Below are 24,737 nucleotides of genomic sequence, written 5' to 3'. Positions count from 1 at the left end.
TTCCATTTGTGGTGTAAAAAAGTGTCTATCTGTAAGACCTAACCAATTGAACTTCCAAATCTTAATTCATAGAACCACTACTTGGTAGCATAATTGTCACTCTCGGAACCCCTTTGTTGTGTCCTGGTTCTATGCCACTGAATCTTTCATACTGTCATACAGAATTTAAAGATCTTTTGTTATATGAGTGAATAGTTCTGTTTATGTAATCAGTTTATCAGAAGGTTGAAGTATTAGTAACCTTCAAAAAAATTTATCAGAAAGGAACCTGGCCTTGAGGAATGGTTCCTTTGGTTGGCTCTGGTAGCACTGGTAAGTGACGTTAAGAGTGCATTGTGGGAATTGTGGCCAAAGATACTAATATTTCTTTTTCTCAAATTACTCATTACCATTCCTACCCAATTGATAAACATGAAGCTTTTCTGTCCTCAAAAATAAAATTACTACTCCATACACCAAAATATAAAGACCCGTCCTTCTACAACAAATAATGTGCAGTAAGAGTTCAGCAACAAATAGTACCCCCATCCTTCTGCTGGTCAGTAGCGAGGGGGCGGCGGTGTGGAGGCGGACGAGGAGGGTGAGCTGCGGGTGGGAGACCGGCCTGCCGTGCACGTGCATGAGGTCGGGGAGCTGGTCAGCCGCGGCTGGGAGGCCTGCCGCGGACAGTAGCGAGGCGAGGGCATGGAAAGCTGGGAAGCAGTGACGGAAGCCCTTCTGGCGGCCGGCCCAGAGGAAGAACGGGAGCGTGAGCGGCGGCGGCGGGGGAGGGCGCGCGGTGAGGACCTCAGTGACGAGGGATGGAGGGACGCGGCGGAGCTTGGAGAGATCGGATGGGAGAGCCAGGCAGCCAGGTGCGCGACGAGAGAGAGAGAGATGACATTTGGAGGGGACGGACGAGAGAGCCAGGTGCACGGTGTGGTGTAAAAAAGCTCGGGTCCGTGGCCCAGACACGCGTCAAATGCGCGATGGCTGGAGACCCGTGAAGCGCGGAGGAGAGCCGAAACCCGAGCGTCTTTTAACTAAAGGTTATATATATATATATATATATATATATATATATATATATATATAAACAATCTCATGAACTCAAATAAACAATCTCATATTAATGCCATAAGCATCAAACACAGAATTGGAAGAACATATCATAGTTTTCTTTGATAATATGAACATACCAACCATTACACGATAGTAGTCATTACATGTTTAGCTACACCAAAATAGGATTCATGATATCAGTCATTACATGTTTAGCTAAAAAAATCAAGACTCAGCCTACAAAATGATTGATCTCTGAGTCTGAAACGAAAAATCCCACATACAGCTTGCCATGCCATTACATGTTTAGCTAGAAATCATGATTGTTGGGGTGAAGGCGAAGACACTACCTTTCGTCCAGGCCTTTGTCAACTCGCTGCACCAACGGTGGCAAGCTGACATGCGCGGCCCAACCTTCGTCCTCCTCACTGCAAGACGAAGGCCTACGACGAAGTCTCTCCATCCCACGTCCTCACCCGACCTGGAGGCCCACGTGGGGATTCGGCCCACTATAACAGGCCCCGCACGGAGAAGCGTGTTACGGGCCTGATTTATAATAGCTTTTCTATAATGACGGTCTGTAACCCTCCCTTATGGGAATATTCTGGAGATAGTCCAGGTGCCCGAGGGCATAACGTCCTTACATTGGGACGTTGGACACTTGGGCGCCTATAAATACCCCCGTACAGTGCCCTTGAGAGGCTGGATTAACAGAGCAATTGCCATCTCGAGTTAAACCTTGTTTGCACTCTTACCACTCCCCCGTTGGATCAACTTGCCTAGGAGAGCAAGTTCCAACAATGACTTCTACAAAATGCTCTGTCGGTCTCTTATTTCTCCAACCTGCAACTTGCCTCTAGTGTCAGCCACCTGAAAGCGATAGATTACATTTGAATAATTAAGTTGTAGCAATAAAATAGCTTCGGCAGAGTGTACAATTGCCTGTTGCTGCGGCCTACTTCGGCGGGAGCTTCGACAGAGTGTAGAGGCAGAAAGAAGATGTCTACTGTTGTTGCCTGCTTCGGTAGGAGAAGCGCTGCTGCTACTACCTTGCAGTGTACATGTACATGTAGTTTGTTTATGCCCCACAACACATTGTACATGTACAGGTGGTTAGTTTAGGTACAAGTACAAATAAAAGCACTACACATTGTGGTCAGAGCTGAAAACCAGGAACTACATATACAAGTGAGTCACAGTGTATAGGTGGTCTGTTCTTTAGGTTTCCATGCATAAATGCCTATGTGCTATGATTTTGACTAAAAATTCAATACTTGGAATGAAGTCTCTTTATGTTGTACAAATGGTTGTGATTGTGACCAAAATTTTACTCTCTCTTGGAAATCAGTATGGTATACATTATACTTGGGCACTATTTTAGAATATGTAAAGATCCAATACTTAGAATGAAGTCTCTTTATGTTGTACAAATGGTTGTGATTTTGCCCAAAACTTTACTTTCTCTCTTGGAAATCAGCTTGATATACATTATATTTTCTTAGAATATGTAAAGCTTTAAAATAAACTATGTTGTGGTTTTTTCATCCATGTGCATTTTCTCATGTAATAGGTAAATCAAGTTTGAGCATACCTCCAGTGCCTTGGGATGATCTTGATGCCTTGCTAATCTTCATCTATTATGAATACAACTTTACAATGTTTTGTCACTCATCACATATGCAAAAAGAAGAAGCAAAGGACTAGAGTAGCTCATTACCCTCTTATAAAGCCAATCAACTCACATTTGATGAGCATCAACTATAATCTCTACATAACCATAAGGACAAGGCAAAATGGCATCCCTATTCAATACAGTGTTCACAATAACTTCACAATATTCTTTCCCAAGAGGCACACCTCCTAGCAAAGTGTCAGAATTAGTTGAAACAATTGTTCCCTTAGCCACATGTTGCTCAGGTCCAATAATGGCATATAATATTACATCCTTTCCAACATGAGGAAAAATGAATTTATGAGAATTGAGTCAAAGTATGCAACCATATTAAATCATAATTAAAAACATGAAGGATGAGACTAATACAAGTTCATCATGTTGAATGCGAGCGGGACTGCACCAATATGACTATTTTGGTGGTGTTGAATTGTTGGGGCTGGGTGGGCTAAACTCGTACTGATGCACCGTCGAGGCTGTTTTGGTGGGACTGCACCAATATGACTGTTTTGGTGGTGCTGAATTGTTGGGGCTACACCAACAGGATTGTTTTGATGGCATTGCATTGTTGGGGCTGAACCAATATGACTGGTTTGATGGCGTTGCACTATCCGGGTTGCAGCAACAGGACTATTTTGATAGCAAACCATATTTTATCCGGTCTTCATCATGCCATCTTGCTAGACCTGCTACTTTAGGGGTCATAAATGGCCTTTGGAGCATTTTTGTTATTGGAATTAGCGGAGAACCTTTCTAGGAACCTTGTATATATGTTTCCCATCGAGACTCTACCTTATTGATTTCCAACGTGAAACCTTACATTTTGGACAAGAATTTAATTTTGCATTATCCTTCGAATAAAGAATACAATCATTTTCACATGAATGAATACTAGCGTATCCAATTTTCTACAGATTTCACCAATTTCTTAGGTAATGCTGAACCCTCAGGGAGTGCATCATTAAGTAGATCTAGTAGCAGGTTCATAGATCTACCGGTCCATCCTCCAAGGTGATTGATATGAAGCAATCTAACTAGGAAACACAACTTTGTATATTTCTTGCAATTAGGATACAACTCTTTTCTATTTTTTGCTACCAATTTTTCAATGTCCGCTAGCTCATCACAACACCTAATAATATAACTATTGTCCTCAAAACCACCTCCATCATCTAAACCAGTAGCTAAATCTCTTAGCAAACCAGATATGTCATCATCTTTGTTAGGCTCCTCGGTAACCTCAACATCGTCATAGTTCCCATGATTCATAGAAGATCTAGCTTCTCCATGTAAGTTCCATATCATGTACCCTTTAAGAAACCCATCACATATCAAGTGCTCACGTACTACACTTGCCTCTTTCCAAAATGAGTTGGCACACTTTCTACAGGGACATAAGGTCTTACTTCGTACTACTGAATTTCTAAATGCAAAAGCTAAGAATCCATTCACACCTTGCAAATATGCCTTGATGTGCCTACAATATTTTTATGTTAAATGACATTTTAACCATGTGTGTCATTCAATTAGTGAAACATGGTCTGTTTCATTATCGATCCATGTTTTATCTATCAACATTTGTGTAGGGGACAGATAGCTTCCAAAATGAAAAAATATCATAAGAAATACAATAGTCATATAATTCTATATATTTATATTTATGTCCATGCATATGATATTCAAATTCACATGTTATGAAAAAAGATGAATAGAAAGACAATCATACCGTCACACAAGTGTTTGTGCCCTTTCACCTTTATCCTTCTATTCAAATAAGAGGCTGTGCTAGCACTAGATCAGATGTAGATTCAGATGCTGCAGTGTATGAATGGATTAAATTAGATAAGTGCACATAAAAGTAATATAGAAAAGTAATAAATTATTTATTTAACACATGGCTTGGTTAAATACATGCATTCCAATTATTTGAGCAAGAACTATTTGCCATTATTATTCAATTCTATCAGAGATGAAATCAATTGACTCCCTTATGTATAGTCTGCTGCGGTTTGCTCATGTGCAACTTATACAAATGACTATATGTTCACATGATCCAAGCTACTAGAGAATAAAAAACACTGACCAACTGACTGTCACATATATAGTCTACTACAAAATCATTTATCAGTAGTAGTTCTAATTTTTTTCAAAAAACAAAAATAGGTGAGCGCTACGCTAGCTTTGCATGTGCTGTTCTGTCAAATTGAATGACACCCATCAACTTTTCTATAGAAGCACTAACTAACTTCCTATTTAAGTTAAAATTCTTACCGGCGGTAAGTGTGTCGCTTGATACAAATCTCATTTTTATAAGTATTTTTGGTAGATGTTTATTTTTTAAAAAATGCTAGATTAATTAACTATAGGCAAATCTAATTAATCCAACACTAGGTGCGTAGACGCGTAACTACTGTTCGTGTACAATTATTGTGCAAGCGCTTTTTGGAAGCATGCAATTGGATTATCACCCACTGGATTAGTGCCGACGCAACCCAGTGCCTTTTAAAAGTGCAAAAAGCTGGAACAACCAATGTCATGTTTCCTTTAAAAACGTCCCACGTCGGATCAGATCTGTGTCATATCTCATATCTGTACTCCTGCCGTTCCTTTTTACATGTCGTTCTCATTCTCACAAGTCCAGATGTATTAAACTTTAACAGAATATATAAGATAAAATATTGATAATATATCATTATTAGTATTGTTATATAAATACTGTTAAAGTTTTTCATAAACTTAGTTAAATCCGACAAAACTTAGCTAGCACACGATTCCCAGCGGCACTTAAAGACAACTAGACAAGGACCGAGGGAGTACATCTCGCTCGTCCCTAAGGATTAAGGAAATCTGAAAGCCGTGACCAACTGCAGATGTATGCCTGTGCATCATATCAGGACAGGAATCACGCAATGGGATCCTGTCTATTTCTTTTTGGATTATTACAAATCAACTGATGCCTATCGTTACCACTCTACTAGAAAACTGCTACGGGGTACTTTACGTAACAAATTTCTTCGCTGATATATGGAAAACTGAAAGGCGGAGGAGGGGATCTATTCCATTCAGTGGCGACGCTAACCGAAAAACTAGGTTAGAAGGTCGGCCATTTGACTGTGGCCACATTTTTTAAATAAAGTTTTATATGCTTCATGATTCCAAGTTTTGCTGGAATAGTTTACTTTTGAAGGAATGCCACACTAATAATATTTACTCCACTTGCTGCTTATGTGGAAAGCCCAACTACCTGATTGTTCAATAGTAGCGGTTGCCTGGATCCTGAGCGGCGATTTGTAATCTTTTCTTCAGTCTGACTGTGTTTGTCCTCAAAATATATGAACTCCAGCTCAAAGAAAATGAGAAACATAAATCTTAATTTTACTCCGTATGTTTTAAGTCTAGATATAGAACTATGTATATATAGACGTAAAGCTATATGTTGTAAACATCGATATTTAGAGGAATACAGATAGCCTTATTATCTCTTGTGTCTATGTGTTCTATTTTTATCTATTATGTTAATCATGAAAGACTAACAAGGAAGATTTTAACCGTTGGCAACATATTTACATCATAGTTAAAGTTATCATCGATGATCGATCGACCTCGTCACTAACACTCATGCCCAAGGGGACCCGCGCACGGGGCCGCTCGACCCGTGGTGTAGAGCATAGCTCATGTAGCTCCATTTGCTACAGTCTGGAAATGATCAATATCAAAGGAAAGAGTGGAATTTTGTAACGCTTTAGTGAAGCGAGTAGAGAGAATGGGCAAGGAATTTTAGGGAAAAAAAGGACAAGACAATGCTAGCCGACGAATTATCATAATGTAACTTGCTAGATTGTGAAGCTGATTTTGAACCATGCTTCAAAGCAAGAATATCTAATTTATGCGTTTTCAATTTAGAATAAAGTACATCTAAAGTAAAAGTACTCATAATAGTAGACTCTTTAATTGAAGTTACTTTCATCTCCTAAATAGACATGTCTAATGCACCAATTAATTGTCTAGCATTTCCAGTATCAATGAAAGTAACATTAACAACATGCAAATTGGCAAGAATTTTATGAAAGCATGCAAAGAACTCATCCAATGATTCACGAGGTTTTATCTTAAAGCACATATACTCTTTCTAAACATATCTTGACACACTTCTTTTATTGTGTTAGAACCTTCGTGATAATCACATAGTTCCTTCTATGCCTTATATGTCGACTTGAGATGCGCCACGCGTCAAAGTCACTCCTTTCAAAATCTTGGATGATCAATTTTCTTGCCTTGTTATTGTTATCTACATTTGTTCTGTTAGCTTCATTAACTTGATCAGGCACCTAAAAAGGAGTGTCAACTTTTTTGAATACACCCAACCTTGTGCTTGAATATATGTATCCATTTTTTCCTTCTAGAACTAAAAACCCAAACCATCAAAAACACGATTTTGTGGAATACCTATATATGACAATTTATTCTAATTATCGATTAAGATCAAATTTATAATAAAGCATAGCCCCGGTACCACTTGTACGATTGTACGATGCTAGAATAGGCAAGGCAAGGAGGTAAATGATTGTGGAAGCTTAAAAAGTAATAATCCCATCTCTCCTTAATCACAAAATTAAAACAATACACTTTTATAAATCTATACAAATTACCACTATGTTGGTAAAAACGATATTGACTAAAATTTGTAACTTTGATAAACATGAAAACGTAACAGCATAAACAAGATAAAATTATACAACTAACCCAATTGGAATCATGTCTATTAGACTTACGGATCTAAAATTATTAACGAAACAATATTGTTGTTTTAAAGAATGACGGAAATTAAATAATCTCTAATTTTGGAATTAAGCAAGAACTATAAAAGATTAATGTTCCAAACTTTTTCAAGTTGCTAACTTGATTCCCTAGCAATGATCTAGATAATTCCAATCAATATCTATACTATATTAAGGCGGTAAGGGGTAGGCTGACTCTGACATGTTCTGCCTTCCAGTGATCTGGACCGTCCGATACGCCATAGAGGCCTTCTGTCGTCCGATGCGTACACTCTCTCCCCCCCCCAGATGCACACCCGCTTGCGATCCTTGTTTTTCCTCTCCTGTTCGGATCCAAAAAACCCTAGCCTCATCACCGTCCTGGTGCTCGCCTTCAGCATGGTGTTCCCGCCCAAGGCCACGGCCGACGACGCCATGCTGCAGTGGTTCGCGCTGGCGCCCGCCGACCCGGCGTCTAACTCCACCATCTCCTTCAACGTCACCGCCACGGTGTCGCTCCGGAACCCCAACATGTACCGGGCCATCGAGTACGGCGCGCTCGCCATGACCTTCTCCTTCAACGGCACCCGCTTCGACGACTCTGCGTCCGTGCCAGGGTTCAAGCACAAGGCGCGGAAGACGGCGACACAGAGCATGAGAGTCAGCAGCGTGGGCAAGCCCATCAAGCTGACCAGGCCCAGGGTGGGTGAGTTCCGGGCGGAGAATGACACAGGCAGCTTCGGCGTGGAGATGCGGCTGGACACGGTGCTCCAGTACAAGGGCCGGTCCCACCCCACCTCGCGTCGTCGCAACCGTAGATCTGGCCAACGGCCCCCGACCGATCGACCCCCCTCCCCCTCAGTGCGGCGAGGCGCAGGTGAGGCTCGTCCTGTTCCGCGGCTTCTTCTGCTTTGGTAATTTTCTTCTTCCCCAACGCCATCGTCCCCAGCAAGCGGCCTCATAACAGCACTAACCTGGGAGGGAGCCCCGTCCGTTCCCGTCGTCCCCAGCGAGCGGCCTCACAACAGCACTAACCCAACCTCTTCACGCTCTTCCGGGACTGGGGGTGGCGGGATCCTCAGCTGCTAACTCCAACCCCCTCTGATTTAGTTTCCTAATAATTAAAAACGTGATAAATATGTCCCCCTCCCTCTGTTCCCCTTCCTCCCCCGTGCAATTCCCACGACCGCTGCATCCAATTAGTTGCGTTGTGTATTAGGGAACTCCACGCGGGAGGTCACATCTGCTCGTCTCATTTATATCTTTCTTTCCTTCCTGTGTAATTAACTGATTGTTTCTTCAAGACAGGAGATTTGTTCCTCTTCTTGCTTCTCTTTTTCCAAGAGATTGATAGCTGTTGTAGTGTTGTGTACTTGTGTGTGCTTTGAAGAAGATTTGTAGGAGTGGAGAAGTTCAATTGGATGTGCAGAAATTTCTAGAAATTTGCAACGATGGATACGCTGTCAGTTGTGTGTGATCTGGGCAATACTTGTTGATCTGGGCAATACCTTGGGAAGCAGGAGGCATTGACTTGGCGACCGGATGAACCGCATCTGTCTACTCTGAGTGCGTTTGGATGAAGATATTAGAGGTTAAAATCGAATTAGATATAAGGAGGATGAAAGTGGATATCTGAATGGTTAAAACAAATTTAATATTTTAAAATGTGTATGTATTAAATTTGGTACTGAATTTCGACATGCCCAACCTGAAGAAGCGATGCAGGAAGTTTGTCTCCACCACGCCCTGCCCCAGGCGCTTCGACCTCCACCTCCACATCCGTCGAGAGCACGACGCGGGCAAGACGGAGCCGTCGTCGAGCTCACCGTGCACGACCGCCTCTGTGACGCTAGCGACCGGTCCCAGGCCGACCCAAACCAGTGGCCCGCCGTCATGCAGTTTCGCCAGCGCGCATCGTGCAGTTGCGCCAGCACCATGCCTAGGTGAATGTTCGACACCTATCGATATGCCGAACGCGTGCCTTCTGTTAAATATATTAAGCACTTGTTTATTGCTGCACATTACAAGCTCTGGAGATGTTTAGTCGTGTACGGAAAGTAGGCATTACGAGAGGAATGGAAATTGTTGTGTGACATGTCTATTTAAGTTTTTGGAGTTTGTTGAGGCAAGGATACTCAATCAATTTTAGTTATCTATTGCAAATGTAATTTAAATGGCACTTTTAAAGTTATAATGATAGTAGATTATCCTGTCTGTTTTGAAAAAAAATAATAAATTGCAGCTTCATTCTTGACCTTGGACACTCTTGAGATGAAAATCAGTCTTGTTTGAAGCTTGGACACCATTCCAATCTTCCCCTTGACCAAGCTTGTTCCTATTCATTTTTATAGGCAAAGAAAGATCCCATTAATGAGCCTTACAATGTCGGTGATGATTATAATAGTGACACTGATGAAGATTCAAAGTATGACGAGGAGGAAGAACTTACATCTTTTTTTCTGCTAGAGGGAATCAATCACATGAATTGGCACCGGTAACAAACAACCCTTCTCTCTTCATCTATTGTTTTGTATTGTTTTACTAAAATGAAATATTTACACACAGAATTCAAGAAAAGCTAGAATATATGGCCTACAAAAGACTGGGATACAAAACATTCCTGAGCATGTTTGGTGCCACCAAAAGTCTGATTTCAGAGAAATGGAGATGTTGATATTTGTAAAGGATGTGCAATCTGCAATGATCAACGCCTAGGACACTGCCTTATATACATGGTGTACCTGGTACTAGCAAGGTAACAAACTAACTTTTCTTGCGACATTTATGGTTTTATCTCATCTGCTGTGGCCAAACATTAAGCCATTTTTTCTGCATTTATTTTTGTCGATCAACAGACTATGAATGTACTTGCTGCTATAAGGAGGCTAAGATCTGGATTACATTCTAGAACACTGACACCATATTGTTTTATTAAATTAATGGTCTTAAATTAGCATCTCCAGAGAATATCTAACAGGTACTTCTGCTTGGTGGCATAATGATAAATAATTTTGTCCTACTCAACTGTAGGTGACACATAACACTCACGAAAGAATTGTAATTGGTTTCTGTACAGATAAAAATAAACAAAAAGTTCTTGGCAAAACTGTATTTGGGTCTATACAAGAGAGTTGGACCAAGTGGGCTAACTGTTCATCCCAGTTTATGTTAACCAAATTAGCTACACATATGTACTAAACACCGGCATCATTTGGGCCTTATGTGCTGTGTCATGCAATCACGTGCTTCAATCAACAAAAAATAGTTTCAGTTTGTTTCATTCATCCATTTATTTGCCTGTAATTATAAGCATGCAAATCTACTTATTAGAAGCATCACTAGATGAAACTAGCAAAAATCATTTTACAGCCTAGGTTACCTGATGCAATGTGCTGACTTCCAGATAGCCGCAACTTTTACATATGTAGGTTACCTGATGCAATGGGACTCGCTATTTTCAGGACAGTTTGCTATGCATTTAGTAATGTTGGAGAGGTTAGTTCGGGTATTGCTATATCTCTGCTGCTATCAGCAATATCCACTCATATTTGTAATAAGTATTTCATTTTCCTTGTCTGTGTTGGAAAACTATGTCAAAAAGAATATCAAGTTATATGTTGTTGCCATGCTTGGATTATTTGGATTGTTCCTTCGCCAACTTATAAGCTTCAACCAGGATCAGCACAATCTCGGGCTATGAAGTTCCTAAGCCCCTAACAGTGAATTATTGCAGGATATTTCTGCTTTTAAAATTGGTTATTGGTTGAACTATGTTTGGTTGTTTTATCAATAATTGGATGCTAGATATATACAAGCATGCCTGAATAATGTTTTTAGCAAATAATTTAGGACATGTAGAAGCCTCGAGCAATGTCTCTACCCGGTGCCCAGATAGCAAAATGATTGTGGTGTTTACTGAGACACCATAGGCCAATAAAAAAATAGCTGGTGCATGAGGATTTGCACCACCGCAACAGGTTGGTATGCCGCACAACCATAGCCACACAGGCATACAGTCAAGACTATGGTTGTTCCAATTATAATCAAGATAAAGTGAAAATGCAACATGTTCCTTATGCACTGTATTTGTCCCATTAGCCCAACAATATGTCACGTCCCCTCTAAACTATGAAGGCAATACTTTACCAGTTGAATGTTCTGATTAGCTTGACCGTTGTAGCATGGAGACTTGCAAACATAATTAGGGACACTATTCTTCGAGTGCCTCTGTTAATTATAGTGAGGAATTCCCTTTGTTTTTTTCTCAGATGTTTTGTCGATACTCGGGATTGGGTTATGTGCCTAGGATTCCATGTTTTTTATTTGATCTTTACTTCCCAGTTATACTTCTCATTCTTTGGGTTTTGTACCTAATGACCTGTATCGAAACATCTATGGTTACTAAATTGTTCTTAATCGGATCAGGTACAAACTTGTCATCGTGGCTGGGGACGAAACGGGTGAAACTGAGTTTGCTATGTTTGGCCGGATAACACAGCATGTCAGCATCTCGTGCGGAAAATGGCTGCAGCGGTGTATGCCCTGTCAATAGCATCAGCGGTAATAGCTGATTGGGGAAGGAGAAAGCGTTTTGGGCTGGACATGTGAGTTTTCTTGTTTGAATTCAGTATTATCAGATGCAATAGTCCTATCCTAATTTTGATTCTCGCAGAACTCTAAGGTGGGTGGAGGAGGAGGAGGAGAGCGAGGGAGGACGACGAGGCTGCCTGGCGGAGCCACGAGGGGAAGGTGAGCGTCACCTGCAAGTCCACAACCTTGGTGAGACTGCCACCATGAGCGTGCCCCACGGCCGCCAACAGGATCTCGAGCTCGCCATCGATGACTTTGACGAGGAGTTGATCGACCCTGAGCTACGCTTCTCGTTCCAGCGCAACAGCAAGGTACAATCCTCCCCTCCCCACTCAACCGACCATTCTTTAGGTCGCAACGGGTGTGTATGTTTTTTTACTATTATCCTGTAATTGGAATTGTAGTCCATTCAGCAAACCTTGGCGCTCCTCACCTATCGCAGCCTCTTCGGCATCGCCATCAGACTTCCTGTCATGCTGCTCCGAGATAGGCATGCCTGATTTTCCGACAGGTCAGTCGATCATCAATCCCCTGCCGATACAACATACCGAACTACTCCATCATCCTGCACAAACTAAACTATATTCATTTTCCGTTTCTGATATATACACATTATGTGTTAATTTTGATCTTGGTTCATAAGAAAAGAACAGAAAATAAACACATATCTAATGACTATAATTATACATACACCATCTCTTGTGATTTTAGATACTTTTCAATTATACCTTTTTTCTAAAATCACACGAAAATACCAATCTGTGTCCCGGTAGCGATGTAGAGCACCGCATTGGCTATTGAGTGATGAAGCGTCGTACCGAACTTGGGAAACTACACGCGAATAGATTTTTTCGAAACCTTTTTCCCTTTTCTTGAGATTTAAATGGTGGTGGATACTGATTGAAGGTGACTAATGTTTGTTTGTTGTCAACCTTTCTCCCGACAGACTTGCTACGGATTTGGGAGGGAGGCATGTGCAGGTGGAGCTGCAGTGGCAGTTCAGATCCGCTGTCATGAGCTGCTACTGATCGTGATGCGTGAAGACTTGTGACAAATGACAGCAAAAAAGATATAGCAGGAGTGTGGAGAATAATGGCACTTGGGGATTCAGGTGTATGTACAGTTCTACCCTATGCTGCTAGCTAGCCGATTTGTTTATAGCTTACATGCTCCAGTTATTCACAAATATTATATCTGTTTTCTTATTAATTTCATACTGTTTGCTTTATAGGTTTGTGGAGTGGACTTGACTGACAAAGTAGTGGACATAATTTTCCATGTATTTGATGCTAACTGTGATGGTAACCTGAGCTCAGAGGAGTTCTTGAGGTCATTACAAAGAAGAGAAAATGACATTCGCCAGCCAGCAACTTCTGGTTTTCTAGGGGTGATCGCCTGCTGGTTGAACTGTACAAAGTGTTCTCTTCAACAAATGCTGCCCCAGTAGATTCTTTTGACAGTCGTGACACTTTGTTCCATTGTCCTTGGTTGCTCTGTGTTAAATGTAGGTTTGCCAATCTCACCATTTGTTTGGTTTCAATATCCATTTTTCATATAAGTTGAACTAAACTACTCGTTAATTGTTCATCTAGGTACATAATAGTTGTCTTTATCTGTTTTGGCGATGATTCTGAATTTTTGATTGTGTGCAGGAGCTAGAGAACGTGATCGACAATTGATAGAGTTCTGAAGTGTGAAGAGGACTTTTGGTGTAAATATTACCCTGCGGCCCCTTCTTAATACTGATTGGAATTGGTCATACCACGTAGCAGCTGTAAGGAATACCTTCCGTTCTCGTCCAAGGGCTCCGATAACATACATCTTCTCGCTTGTCTGGTTGCGAGATAAGGAAATGTTTTTGTTTTCACTGAATTGATGCAGTCTCTGATTCGATTATTTGTTCTTTTTTTATCTCTCAGGAAGCGCTTGTTCAGCATGATGAGTGATCTTCCTTCCGTCTTAGAAGCATTCGCAGACAGGAAACACGGTAGAGATAGGTCTAGGGTTGATAGCAGCGGCAAGTCCAGACACTCATCAAAGGTGCCCACATGAACCTTTCCAACAGTTTGCTTTCGCTCTAGTCTGTGTTTGGTTCTGCCTCCAGTTCGTGTAGAAAACCTTACTCAGAAGGAGTTGTGTCTTTCTTTCTCACGCAGAGAGGAAAAGATGGCCATGCCAAGAGTTACAGGGCAGCACCTCCTGCCGCCAAGGAGTATGACGAAGACGAGGAGGAGCACACAGAGACCTTTTGCGGAAGCTGCGACGGCCTTTACATTGGCAGCAACTAAATAATGTATTCATGTTCCATTTTTGTTTTTCTTTTGAAAAAAGGAGAATAATATATGTTTTAGCTGCATCTACATCGCTAGTCTGCACCGCATCTAATGGTTTGTTCAATAACTGGCAGGGACTGAGTTAGCTGATAATAGGCCATTTGATTCCATCCCATTTTTTGGTGCATGTAGTGTATCATGTTTCGTTTACCATCTCTATTGTCAAGATTAAAGCTCTGGATATCTTTTCAAGACCATGCTGAGTGTACAAGTAATCCAGTCCAGACAATTGTGTTTATTTTTAAAATTGTTATAGTTGGCGGCATGTTATTATACCAAGAAAACTTTATTTATGTGTGTTCTATATATTTTTTACCTATCTTCATACACTATTGATAGGCAAATCATAATCATAAATTGAAAAACATGCTTGTAGTATGTTTCAGTTTCTATTTATCCTTACCACCCCTCAAGTGCAGACACCACTTGTAATTAGCCTGTTAGTGTTTCCCTTGGTAGACCTATAGCCTAACTTTTAATGTTAGTGTTTCAGTTTCTATTTATCCACTGAAATCTATCTTCTGGAGGACCGAGGCCATTCAAGTAGAGGTACCCTTGCTCTGTCTATATCTTACATTTGGGTTACTTAATCGGTGACTGTGATCTTGTAGTTATGGACCAAAATTTTATATGGCACAAAGATGACTATGTTAGTTCCTAAGTTCTTTTAATGTCACAGATCTTGCTAGACAATTTCATAGTGTGTTATTGTGTTAGTGCTCTAATATTCGTACCTGTCATGCTCTATAGTGCGTTAGCCAATTTTATAGTAGGTTACCAGCCAGTAGCACCACTCACAAAAGAACCCCGTGGGTCAGTCATCCTTTGTTGCTTGAGGTGGCTATTTTTTCTTAATGGTTTAATTCTTTGTTTATTTCAGCATTCTGACTATCATAATATAAGCCATATGGCTTCATTTGTTGGTTTCCAACCCTTCACCAGGGAAAAAGAATGTGAGGGTGATTAATTATTTTATTGGATAATCCTTATACAACAAACTCTTACCGCACCCCACTCTTGTGTCCATTTATGAATTAGTTATATAACAAGCTACAACAACCATACTTCATAGTTGATGGTACAAAATGCAATGAGAATCAATTATGGAAAACAAAATCCAGCTAACAAATGATTTTCTTGTAGCATATGCATGAGAAAGAACATGAATATGTACTTTGTGCTTATGCACCATTGTGGCGTGTGGCCCGACGCCTACATGTTCCCCGCGGTACTCAAGGCCTGTGACTGTGTGAATGGCTGCAGGGTGCAGGGACGGACTCCTGTTCCCCGTGGTACTCAAGGCCTGCGATTGCATGCATGGCTGCAGGGACGGACTCTTGGTTCACGGCGAATAGAGGTACAATCCTTATATAGATGAGATGACTGAACTTTTAATTAGTTAGTTAACCTCTAGAATTAAGGAGACTACAAGGACAAATTAGCGTTGTATAGGCGCGGGAAGCCGGGAACAAGGAAACACCAGTAGACTTGACAAAGTACTTCCATGCCACAGGAAGGAAGCAATACATATTTTTCTGGGTTACGGTTGTGGGAGACTACCGAGGAAAAATTAATCATAGGCGGCTCTTCACACCAATCCCCTTCCTGAAAGAGAAATGTGCCCTTGGGCCATTTCTATAAGATTTTGGTGATTTAGTGCTCCACACAAATACTCTGAGTTATATTTGTACCAAAGATTCAAGAAGTGCAAATCAAGATTAAAGGTATGTTTCTAAGACTTAGGCCCTGTTTGTTTCAGATTATAATCTGGCCAGATTATATAATCCAGCGCAAATAATCTGGTGGGTAAACAAACACCTAGATTATAGGTCCAGATTATATAATCTAAAGCCCAGATTATTATAATCTCATAATCTCTTCAAGAGTAGCTTATTTCAGATTATTTTTGGTAAAAGACCCACCACCCATGGTTATGTGAATTGAAATTACGTTAATCTGCCATCCTCTTTTTCACCCGTCGGTATCTCAAAGTCCATCCTACCCTACCGCCTCGCACAAGTATCCGACGCCGCCTGCCTGGGAGTCCACATCGCCGCCTCCTGGAAAACTCCCGCCGCCTCCAGGAGAGCATCCGACGCCGCTGCTTGGGAGTCCACGCACACCGCCGCCGCTCCCCAGCGCCATCCCAGGTGTTCGCTCCCTAGCCCCAACGCAGGTGATCATTCCCCAGCGTCGCAAGCGTTGGCAGGGGCCGTGGCCAGAACTACCCGAGGTCGTCGATCGACGTTGTCGAGGACGAGCGCAGGGCTGGGCGAGGACTCGCCACCGCTAGCGTTGGCATGGTGAGCGCTGGGCGCGGCCTCACCACCGTGAACCTCGGAATGGCGAGGGCTGGGCGTGGTGTCGCCACACAAGACGAAGCTATGGATCGTGTCGCAGGTGTGCTGTAGATGTTCACAAGTTGTGTCATGTGTTACGTTTACCTGTTCCTGTTAACCCCACTTGTTTGTTCCAATGTTGACAAGATATTATTTTGTAGATGTTATTTCCGGACGTGGAAAGCGGCCAGCACAAGGTTTGCAAGGGTCTGCTCGTTCTGTTCGTGGCCGCGGACGTGGGAGCGCATACAAGCCTCCACGATCTAATATAATTCATGATAACGATTCGCAACCCATCGAAGAGGAACAGCATGCTGAACCACTAATTGGAAACAATGTAAATTCCTTTCCTTTTTTCCTATTGTTCTAAACTTTGAGGAACAACATGTTGTACATGTTTTAAATTTCTAAACTTTTCTTGCATACATGTTTTAAATTTTGAGTAGAATGAAGTTTATGACAAAGCAGCTTGGACTTTTGAGAACACTAGAGTATTTTGTGAAATCTGTATCCAAGAAATCAATGCTGGTAATAGGCCGAACGACATCATGACTACCCGTGGTTACAACAACATAGCTGAAAAGTACAAGATAGCAACAAGGTTGCACCATTCAAGGCTTCAATTGAAGAATAAATTGGACTTACTGAAAGGTTTATATGGTTTTTGGTTGCAATTAAATGCAAATACTGGATTAGGATGGAATTCTGCATTAAAAACTGTGGATGCACCTGAGGACTATTGGAATCGTGTTACTAAGGTATCACTTATTTAATTTTGTACAATTACTTCATTTTATACAGTTATTGTAATGACATTGGATTAACCATTATTGTACGTGTGTGCAGGGCAACTCTCACTAGAAAAAACTGAAAAAAGGTCCTCCTGATCATGAAGAGTTGTTACAACAATTGTTTGGAGGCGTTGTTGTGGATGGCTCTGGTGCATGTGCTCCTGGTGAAGAGTTGGGTGCTGATGATGTGCCTGCAAACTATACTCCAGAACATTAGTAGAAACCATTAGTAGAAAAATAAGTGAAGTGTTGGAATGTGTATATCGTATGTCTAAGGATCTTGTGAAGCCTAGTGATCCTGATTTCCTGACACCTCATCCAAAGTTGCTAAGCGATCGGTTTGCACCACATTTTAACAATTGTATAGGTGCAATAGATGGTACCCACATTCCAGTAGTTGTACCATCATCAAAAGTTGTCCAACACGTGGGTCGACACGGTTATCCGACTCAAAATGTGTTAGCTATTTGTGATTTCGACATGAGATTCACTTTCGTTGTTGCGGGATGGCCCGGATCGGTGCATGATATGAGAGTATTTAATGATGCTTTGCACAAGTATGACACCATCTTTCCTCATCCTCCACCAGGTATGATTATTTGTACACATGTTTTATTTTGAATTAAAAACTATGCTTTTTAAATTTTATTTGGAAATAAAATTGTAGGAAAATTTTACCTCGTTGACTCTGGATATCCAAACCAGAAGGGTTATCTAGCTCCATACAAAGGTGTGAAATACCATTTGCCAGAGTTTAGAGCGGGACCACGGGCAAGTGGGAGAAAAGAGGTATTCAACCAATTACACTCCTCTCTTCGTAATCATATCGAGCGTTCCTTCGGTGTTTTGAAGATGAAATGGAGAATTTTACTGGATTTACCAAGCTATCCAATGCTGAAGCAGTCAAAAATAATACATGCATGTATGGCTCTACATAATTTCATTCGAGACAGCAAACTGGCCGACGAAGAGTTTGATCGGTGCGATCGAGATGAGAACTATATGCCAATTCCTCCAACACAACAAGATAGTACAAGTCAATTGGGAGATGATGAGGGAGAGGTCGACATGAATAATATTCGAGATCAAATTGCAAATGCATTGTTTGCTAGGAGAATGTAATTTTATTTATAGATACTTTCTTGTGCATAAATAAGATGTACGAAATGGCATCTATTTTTCGTATCTTCAAAATATTTGTATGAATCGATAGAATGACATATACCTGCAAAAAAGAAATCAAATAAAAAACAAGGGCATTGTTGACTTTGTGTGTTAGATAACAATAATCTACATTTGTATAATCCAGACTACCAAACAACTATATACAGATTATAATCTAGACAGATTATAATCTGGATTATATGATCTAGATTATAATCTAGATTATATAATCTATAATCTGAAACAAACAGGCCCTTAGTACATTGTTTTGAAGACTAATGTATGGTGTCTAAGTGCTAGAAACAGGAGAAATCGCCTTGAAGAAAAGTTGGTTGTGTTCAGCCAAAGGCTGTTCGGTCTGGGTGCACCGGAATGTCCGGTGGTGCACCGGACAGTGTCCAGTGTGCCAGGACCAGTCCCGGTGAACAGCCTGCTCTCAGGAACCAAGTCAACAGTGTACGGCTATAATTCACCGGACTATCCGGTGAGGCACCGGACTGTCCGGTGAGCTAACGGTCGGGCACGCCAACGGTTGGCCGCGCAATCCGCGCGTGACGCGTGGCCGAGCCAACGGTCGGAAGGGGGCACCAGACTGTCCGGTGTGCACCGGACAGTGTCCGGTGCGCCAACGGCTCCAAATCTTCAACGGTCGGCTGCGCCAAATTAGGAAGGCAATCCGCACCGGACAGTGTCTGGTGGTGCACCGGACTGTCCGGTGCGCCACCCGATAGAAGGCAAGATTTGCCTTCCTGGATTGCTTCCAACGGCTCCTAGCTGCCTTGGGGCTATAAAAAGGACCCCTAGGCGCATGGAGGAGTAAACCAAGCATTCTTTGAGCATCCCTAAGCACCAAGACTTCATTTCCGCGCTTTTGATTCTTTATGATAGCAACTAGAGCTCCATTTGAGTAGAGAACTCTTCGAGTTGTGTTGCGAGCTCAAGTTGTGACTTGTGTGCGTGTTTGTGCCTTGATTTTGTGTCTTGTGTGTGTTGCTCATCCCATCCTTACTTCCGTGCTTATTTGTGATCATCAAATTGTAAGGGCGAGAGGCTCCAAGTTGTGGAGATTCCTCGCAAACGGGATATAGTGAAAGGAAGAGAAACACCGTGGTATTCAAGTGGATCTTTGGATCACTTGAGAGGGGTTGAGTGCAACCCTCGTCCGTTGGGACGCCACAACGTGGAGTAGGCAAGTGTTGGACTTGGCCGAACCATGGGATAAACCACTGTGCCTCTCTGTGTTGATCTCTTTGTGATTGTTGTGTTTCGCAAGAACTTCTCTCTAGCCACTTGGCCTTATTGCTCTAACACTTAATCAAGTTTGTGGCTTTAAGTTTTAAGTTTTTACAAGATCACCTATTCACCCTCCCTCTAGGTGCCCTCAATTGGTATCGGAGCCGTTCTCTTCAAGAAAGGGACTAATCGCCCAAAGGGATGGATCCTAAGGGAAAGGGGATGGTGATCAACGACAAGGAGAAGAAGTCCTTCATCAATGAGCCAAAAGACGACAAGCCCACTGACTCGGGCTCAAGTCATAAGAAGAAGGACGGGAAGAAGAAGAGGCGTATCAAGAAGATCGTCTACTACGACGATAGCGACGAGTCTTCTTCTTCCCAAAAGGACGACGACGACTACGAGAAAAAGAAAACGGTCAACTCAAACTTTTCTTTTGATTACTCTCGTATTCCGCATAATTCAAATGCACATTTGCTTTCCATTCCTCTTGGCAAACCCCCACACTTTGATGGAGAGGACTACGGATTTTGGAGTCACAAAATGCATAGCCACTTGTTCTCTCTTCATCCAAGTATATGGGAGATAGTTTAGAATGGAATGCAATTCGATAGTTCGGATAATCCCATGTTTATAAATGAACAAATTCACAAAAATGCACAAGCTACCACTGTTCTTTTAGCATCCTTATGCAGGGAAGAGTACCATAAAGTGAGCGGCTTGGATAACGCCAAGCAGATTTGGGACACCCTTAGGATCTCGCATGAGGGAAATGACGTCACCATGCTCACCAAGATGGATTTGGTGGAGGGCGAACTAGGGAGGTTCGCAATGATCAGGGGGGAGGAGCCAACCCAAACATACAACAGGCTCAAGACCCTGGTCAACAAAATAAGGAGCTATGGAAGCACGAGATGAATGGACCATGACGTCGTCCATCTAATGCTAAGGTCTTTCACTGTCCTTGATCCACATCTTGTAAACTCTATTCGTGAAAATCCTAGGTACACCAAGATGTCGCTCGAGGAAATACTTTGAAAGTTCGTAAGCGGGCGAATGATGATCAAGGAGGCGAGATACGTTGATGAGGCATTGAATGGCCCAATCCACGAGCCTCAAACCATTGCTCTCAAAGCAACAAGTAGCAGGGAGGCGCTACCTAGCAAGGTGGCGCAAGTTGAGGCGGCGGGGCTCAACGAGGAAGAAATGGCCCTCATCATCAAGCGCTTCAAGACGGCGCTAAAGGGTCGCAAGGAGCATCCCAAAAAGAACAAGACGAAGGGAAAGCGCTCCTGCTTCAAGTGTGGTAAGACTGGTCACTTTATTGCTAACTGTCCCGATAATGATAGTGACCAGGGACAAGAGAAAAGCGGGAAGAAGGAAAAGAATAAGGCGTACAAGAATGCTAAGGGCGAGGCACACCTTGGCAAAGAGTGGGACTCGGATTGTTCTTCGTCCGACTCCGACGACGAGGGACTCGCCGCCACCGCCTTCGACAAAACGTCGCTCTTCCCCAACGAACGCCACACTTGCCTAATGGCAAAGGAAAATAAGGTAATCACTAGAGAAACTCCTAAGTACTCTACTTCTAGTGATGAGGACTCTAGTGATGATGAAATTGATTACACCAGCTTGTTTAAGGGATTAGATAGAGCAAAGGTAGAAAAGATCAATGAATTGATTGATGCTCTAAACGAAAAGGATAGACTTTTAGAAAAGCAAGAGGATCTTTTATATGAAGAACATGATAAATTTGTAAATGTGCAAAAGTCTCTTGCCTTAGAAGTTAAAAGAAATGAAATGCTTTCATGTGAAATTTCTGCTTGTCATGAGACTATTTCTAGTTTAAAGAGCATTAATGATGATTTGAATGCTAAGCTAGAAGTTGTAAATAAATCCAGTTCTTGTATTGAGCATGTAGTAATTTGCAATAGGTGTAAGGATTTTAATGTTGATGCTTGCAATGAACATTTGATTTCCATTTCTAAATTAAATGATGAAGTAGCTAGTCTTAATGCCCAACTTAAGACTAGCAAAAATGATTTTGATAAACTAAAATTTGCAAGGGATGCCTACACTAGTGGTAGACACCCCTCTATTAAGGATGGGCTTGGCTTTCGAAGGGAAGCGAAGAACTTAACAAGTCATAAGGCTCCCATCTCCGCCAAGGAGAAAGGGAAGGCCCCTATGGCAAATAGTGTTCATAAAAATCATGCTTTCTTGTATCATGATAGGAAATATTCTAGAAATGTTCATTATGATAGGAGTTGTAATGCGTTTGACTCTCATGCCATGATTGCTTCAAGTTCAAGCTTTAATGGTAGATCTAGGAGGAATTTTGTGTCTCATGCTCCTAGGAAAGTGTTTAATGGATCTACCACTATCTTTCATGCTTGCAATGCTAAATTTATTCTTTCATGTAAAAATAAAAAGGTGATTGCTAGAAAGGTGGTAGCCAAATGCAAGGGAGACAAGACTTGCATCTGGGTCCCTAAGGCTATTGTAACTAACCTTGTAGGACCCAACAAGAGTTAGGTACCTAAAACCCAAGCCTAATTTGCCTTACAGGTTTATGCATCTGGGGCTCAAGCTGGATTATCGACAGTGGATGCACAAACCACATGACGGGGGAGAAGAAGATGTTCACTTCCTACGTCAAGAACAAAGATTCCCAAGACTCAATCATATTCAGTGACGGGAATCAAGGCAAGGTTAAAGGACAAGGAAAAATAGCTATTTCTTCCGAGCATTCCATTTCTAATGTGTTTTTAGTAGAATCGCTCGGATATAACTTGTTGTCCGTTAGTCAATTATGTAATATGGGTTACAACTGCTTATTTACAAACGTAGATGTGTCTGTCTTTAGAAGAAGTGATGGTTCATTAGCGTTTAAGGGTGTACTAGATGACAAACTCTATTTAGTTGATTTTTCGAAGGAGGAGGCCGATCTAGATGCATGCTTAATCGCTAAGACAAGCATGGGCTGGCTGTGGCATCGCCGTCTAACACATGTGGGGATGAAGAACCTTCACAAGCTTCTAAAGGGAGAACATAAGTTAGGTCTAACAAATGTAACTTTCGAAAAAGATAGACCTTGTGCAGCTTGTCAAGCAGGTAAACAAGTGGGAAGTGCTCATCACATCAAGAATGTGATGACTACATCAAGACCTCTGGAGCTATTGCATATGGACCTCTTCGGACCCGTCGCCTACCTCAGCATCGGGGGAAGTAAGTATGGTCTTGTTATTATTGATGATTTTTCCCGCTTCACTTGGGTATTCTTTTTGTAGGATAAATCTGAAACCCAAGGGACCCTCAAGCGCTTCCTAAGGAGAGCTCAAAATGAATTTGAGCTCAAGGTGAAGAAGATAAGGAGCGACAACGGGTCCGAGTTCAAGAACCTGCAGGTGGAGGAGTTTCTTGAGGAGGAAGGAATCAAGCACGAGTTCTCCGCTCCCTACACACCACAGCAAAATGGTGTGGTAGAGAGGAAGAACAAGATGCTTATAGACATGGCGAGGACGGTGCTTGGAGAATTCAAGACGCCGAGCGGTTTTGGTCAGAAGCTGTGAACACGGCTTGCCACGCCATTAACCGAGTCTACCTTCATCGCCTCCTCAAGAAGACGTCATACGAGCTACTAACCGATGAGGATGATGTTCCAACGGACGCGATTCGTACCACGGCGATTGGAGACGTGCGACCACAGGAACACAAGGAGCAAGATCAACCTTCTTCCTCAACAACGGTGCACCCCCCAACTCAAGATGATGAACAGGTACCTCAAGAGGAGGCGCGTGATCACGGGGGAGCACAGGATGTCCAAGATGAGGAGGAAGAAGTACCACAGGCCCCTCCAACTCAAGTTTGAGCGATGATTCAAAGGAATCATCCCGTCGACCAAATTTTGGGTGACATTAGCAAGGGAGTAACCACTCGCTCTAGATTAGCTAATTTTTGTGAGCATTACTCTTTTGTCTCTTCTATTGAGCCTTTCAGGGTAGAAGAGGCCTTGCTAGATCTGGACTGGGTGTTGGCCATGCAGGAAGAGCTCAACAACTTCAAGCGAAATGAAGTTTGGACACTGGTGCCGCGTCCCAAGCAAAATGTTGTGGGAACCAAGTGGGTGTTCCGCAACAAACAGGACGAGCACGAGGTGGTGACAAGGAACAAGGCTCGACTTGTGGCAAAAGGTTATGCCCAAGTCGCAGGTTTGGACTTTGAGGAGACTTTTGCTCCTATGGCTAGTCTAGAGTCGATTCATATTTTGTTAGCCTATGCTGCTCACCATTCTTTCAGGTTGTTCCAAATGGACGTGAAGAGCGCTTTCCTCAATGGGCCAATCAAGGAGGAGGTGTACGTGGAGCAACCCCCTGGCTTTGAGGATGAACGGTACCCCAACCACGTGTGTAAGCTCTCTAAGGCGCTCTATGGACTTAAGCAAGCCCCAAGAGCATGGTATGAATGCCTTAGAGACTTTTTAATTGCTAATGCTTTCAAGGTTGGGAAAACCGATCCAACTCTTTTTACTAAGACTTGTGATGGTGATCTATTTGTGTGCCAGATTTATGTCGATGACATAATATTTGGTTCTACTAACCAAAAGTCTTGTGAAGAGTTTAGCAGGGTGATGACTCAGAAATTCGAAATGTCGATGATGGGCGAGTTGAACTACTTCCTTGGGTTCCAAGTGAAGCAACTCAAGGACGGCACCTTCATCTCTCAAACAAAGTACACGCAAGACTTGCTCAAGCGGTTTGGGATGAAGGACGCCAAGCCCGCAAAGACTCCAATGGGAACCGACGGGCATGTCGACC

At 42.2% G+C, this 24,737-nt stretch overlaps 1 protein-coding gene across 1 annotated transcript; it reads left to right on the top strand.

The window, feature by feature from the left end:
- Positions 1-7,779: 7,779 nt before the first annotated feature.
- LOC103644462 (uncharacterized) lies at positions 7,780-9,417 on the top strand. Its single transcript, XM_008667665.2, has 2 exons — positions 7,780-8,284; positions 9,185-9,417. The coding sequence occupies exons 1-2, from the start codon at positions 7,780-7,782 to the stop codon at positions 9,415-9,417; spliced, it is 738 nt and encodes a 245-aa protein (XP_008665887.1).
- The last annotated feature ends 15,320 nt before the right edge of the window (positions 9,418-24,737 follow it).

Source organism: Zea mays, chromosome 1 (assembly GCF_902167145.1).
Source record: "Zea mays cultivar B73 chromosome 1, Zm-B73-REFERENCE-NAM-5.0, whole genome shotgun sequence".
Lineage (NCBI taxonomy): Eukaryota > Viridiplantae > Streptophyta > Magnoliopsida > Poales > Poaceae > Zea > Zea mays.
The sequence above is the reverse complement of the archived record's forward strand: the minus strand, read 5'-3'. Positions and strand labels throughout refer to the sequence as shown.

Coding starts and splice junctions, on each gene's coding strand:
- LOC103644462 (XM_008667665.2), top strand. CDS start 7,780: ATGCACACCCGCTTGCGATCCTTGTTTTTCCTCTCCTGTTCGGATCCA. Junction 8,285..9,184: donor CACCTCGCGTCGTCGCAACC/GTAGATCTGGCC, acceptor CCCAACCTGAAG/AAGCGATGCAGGAAGTTTGT.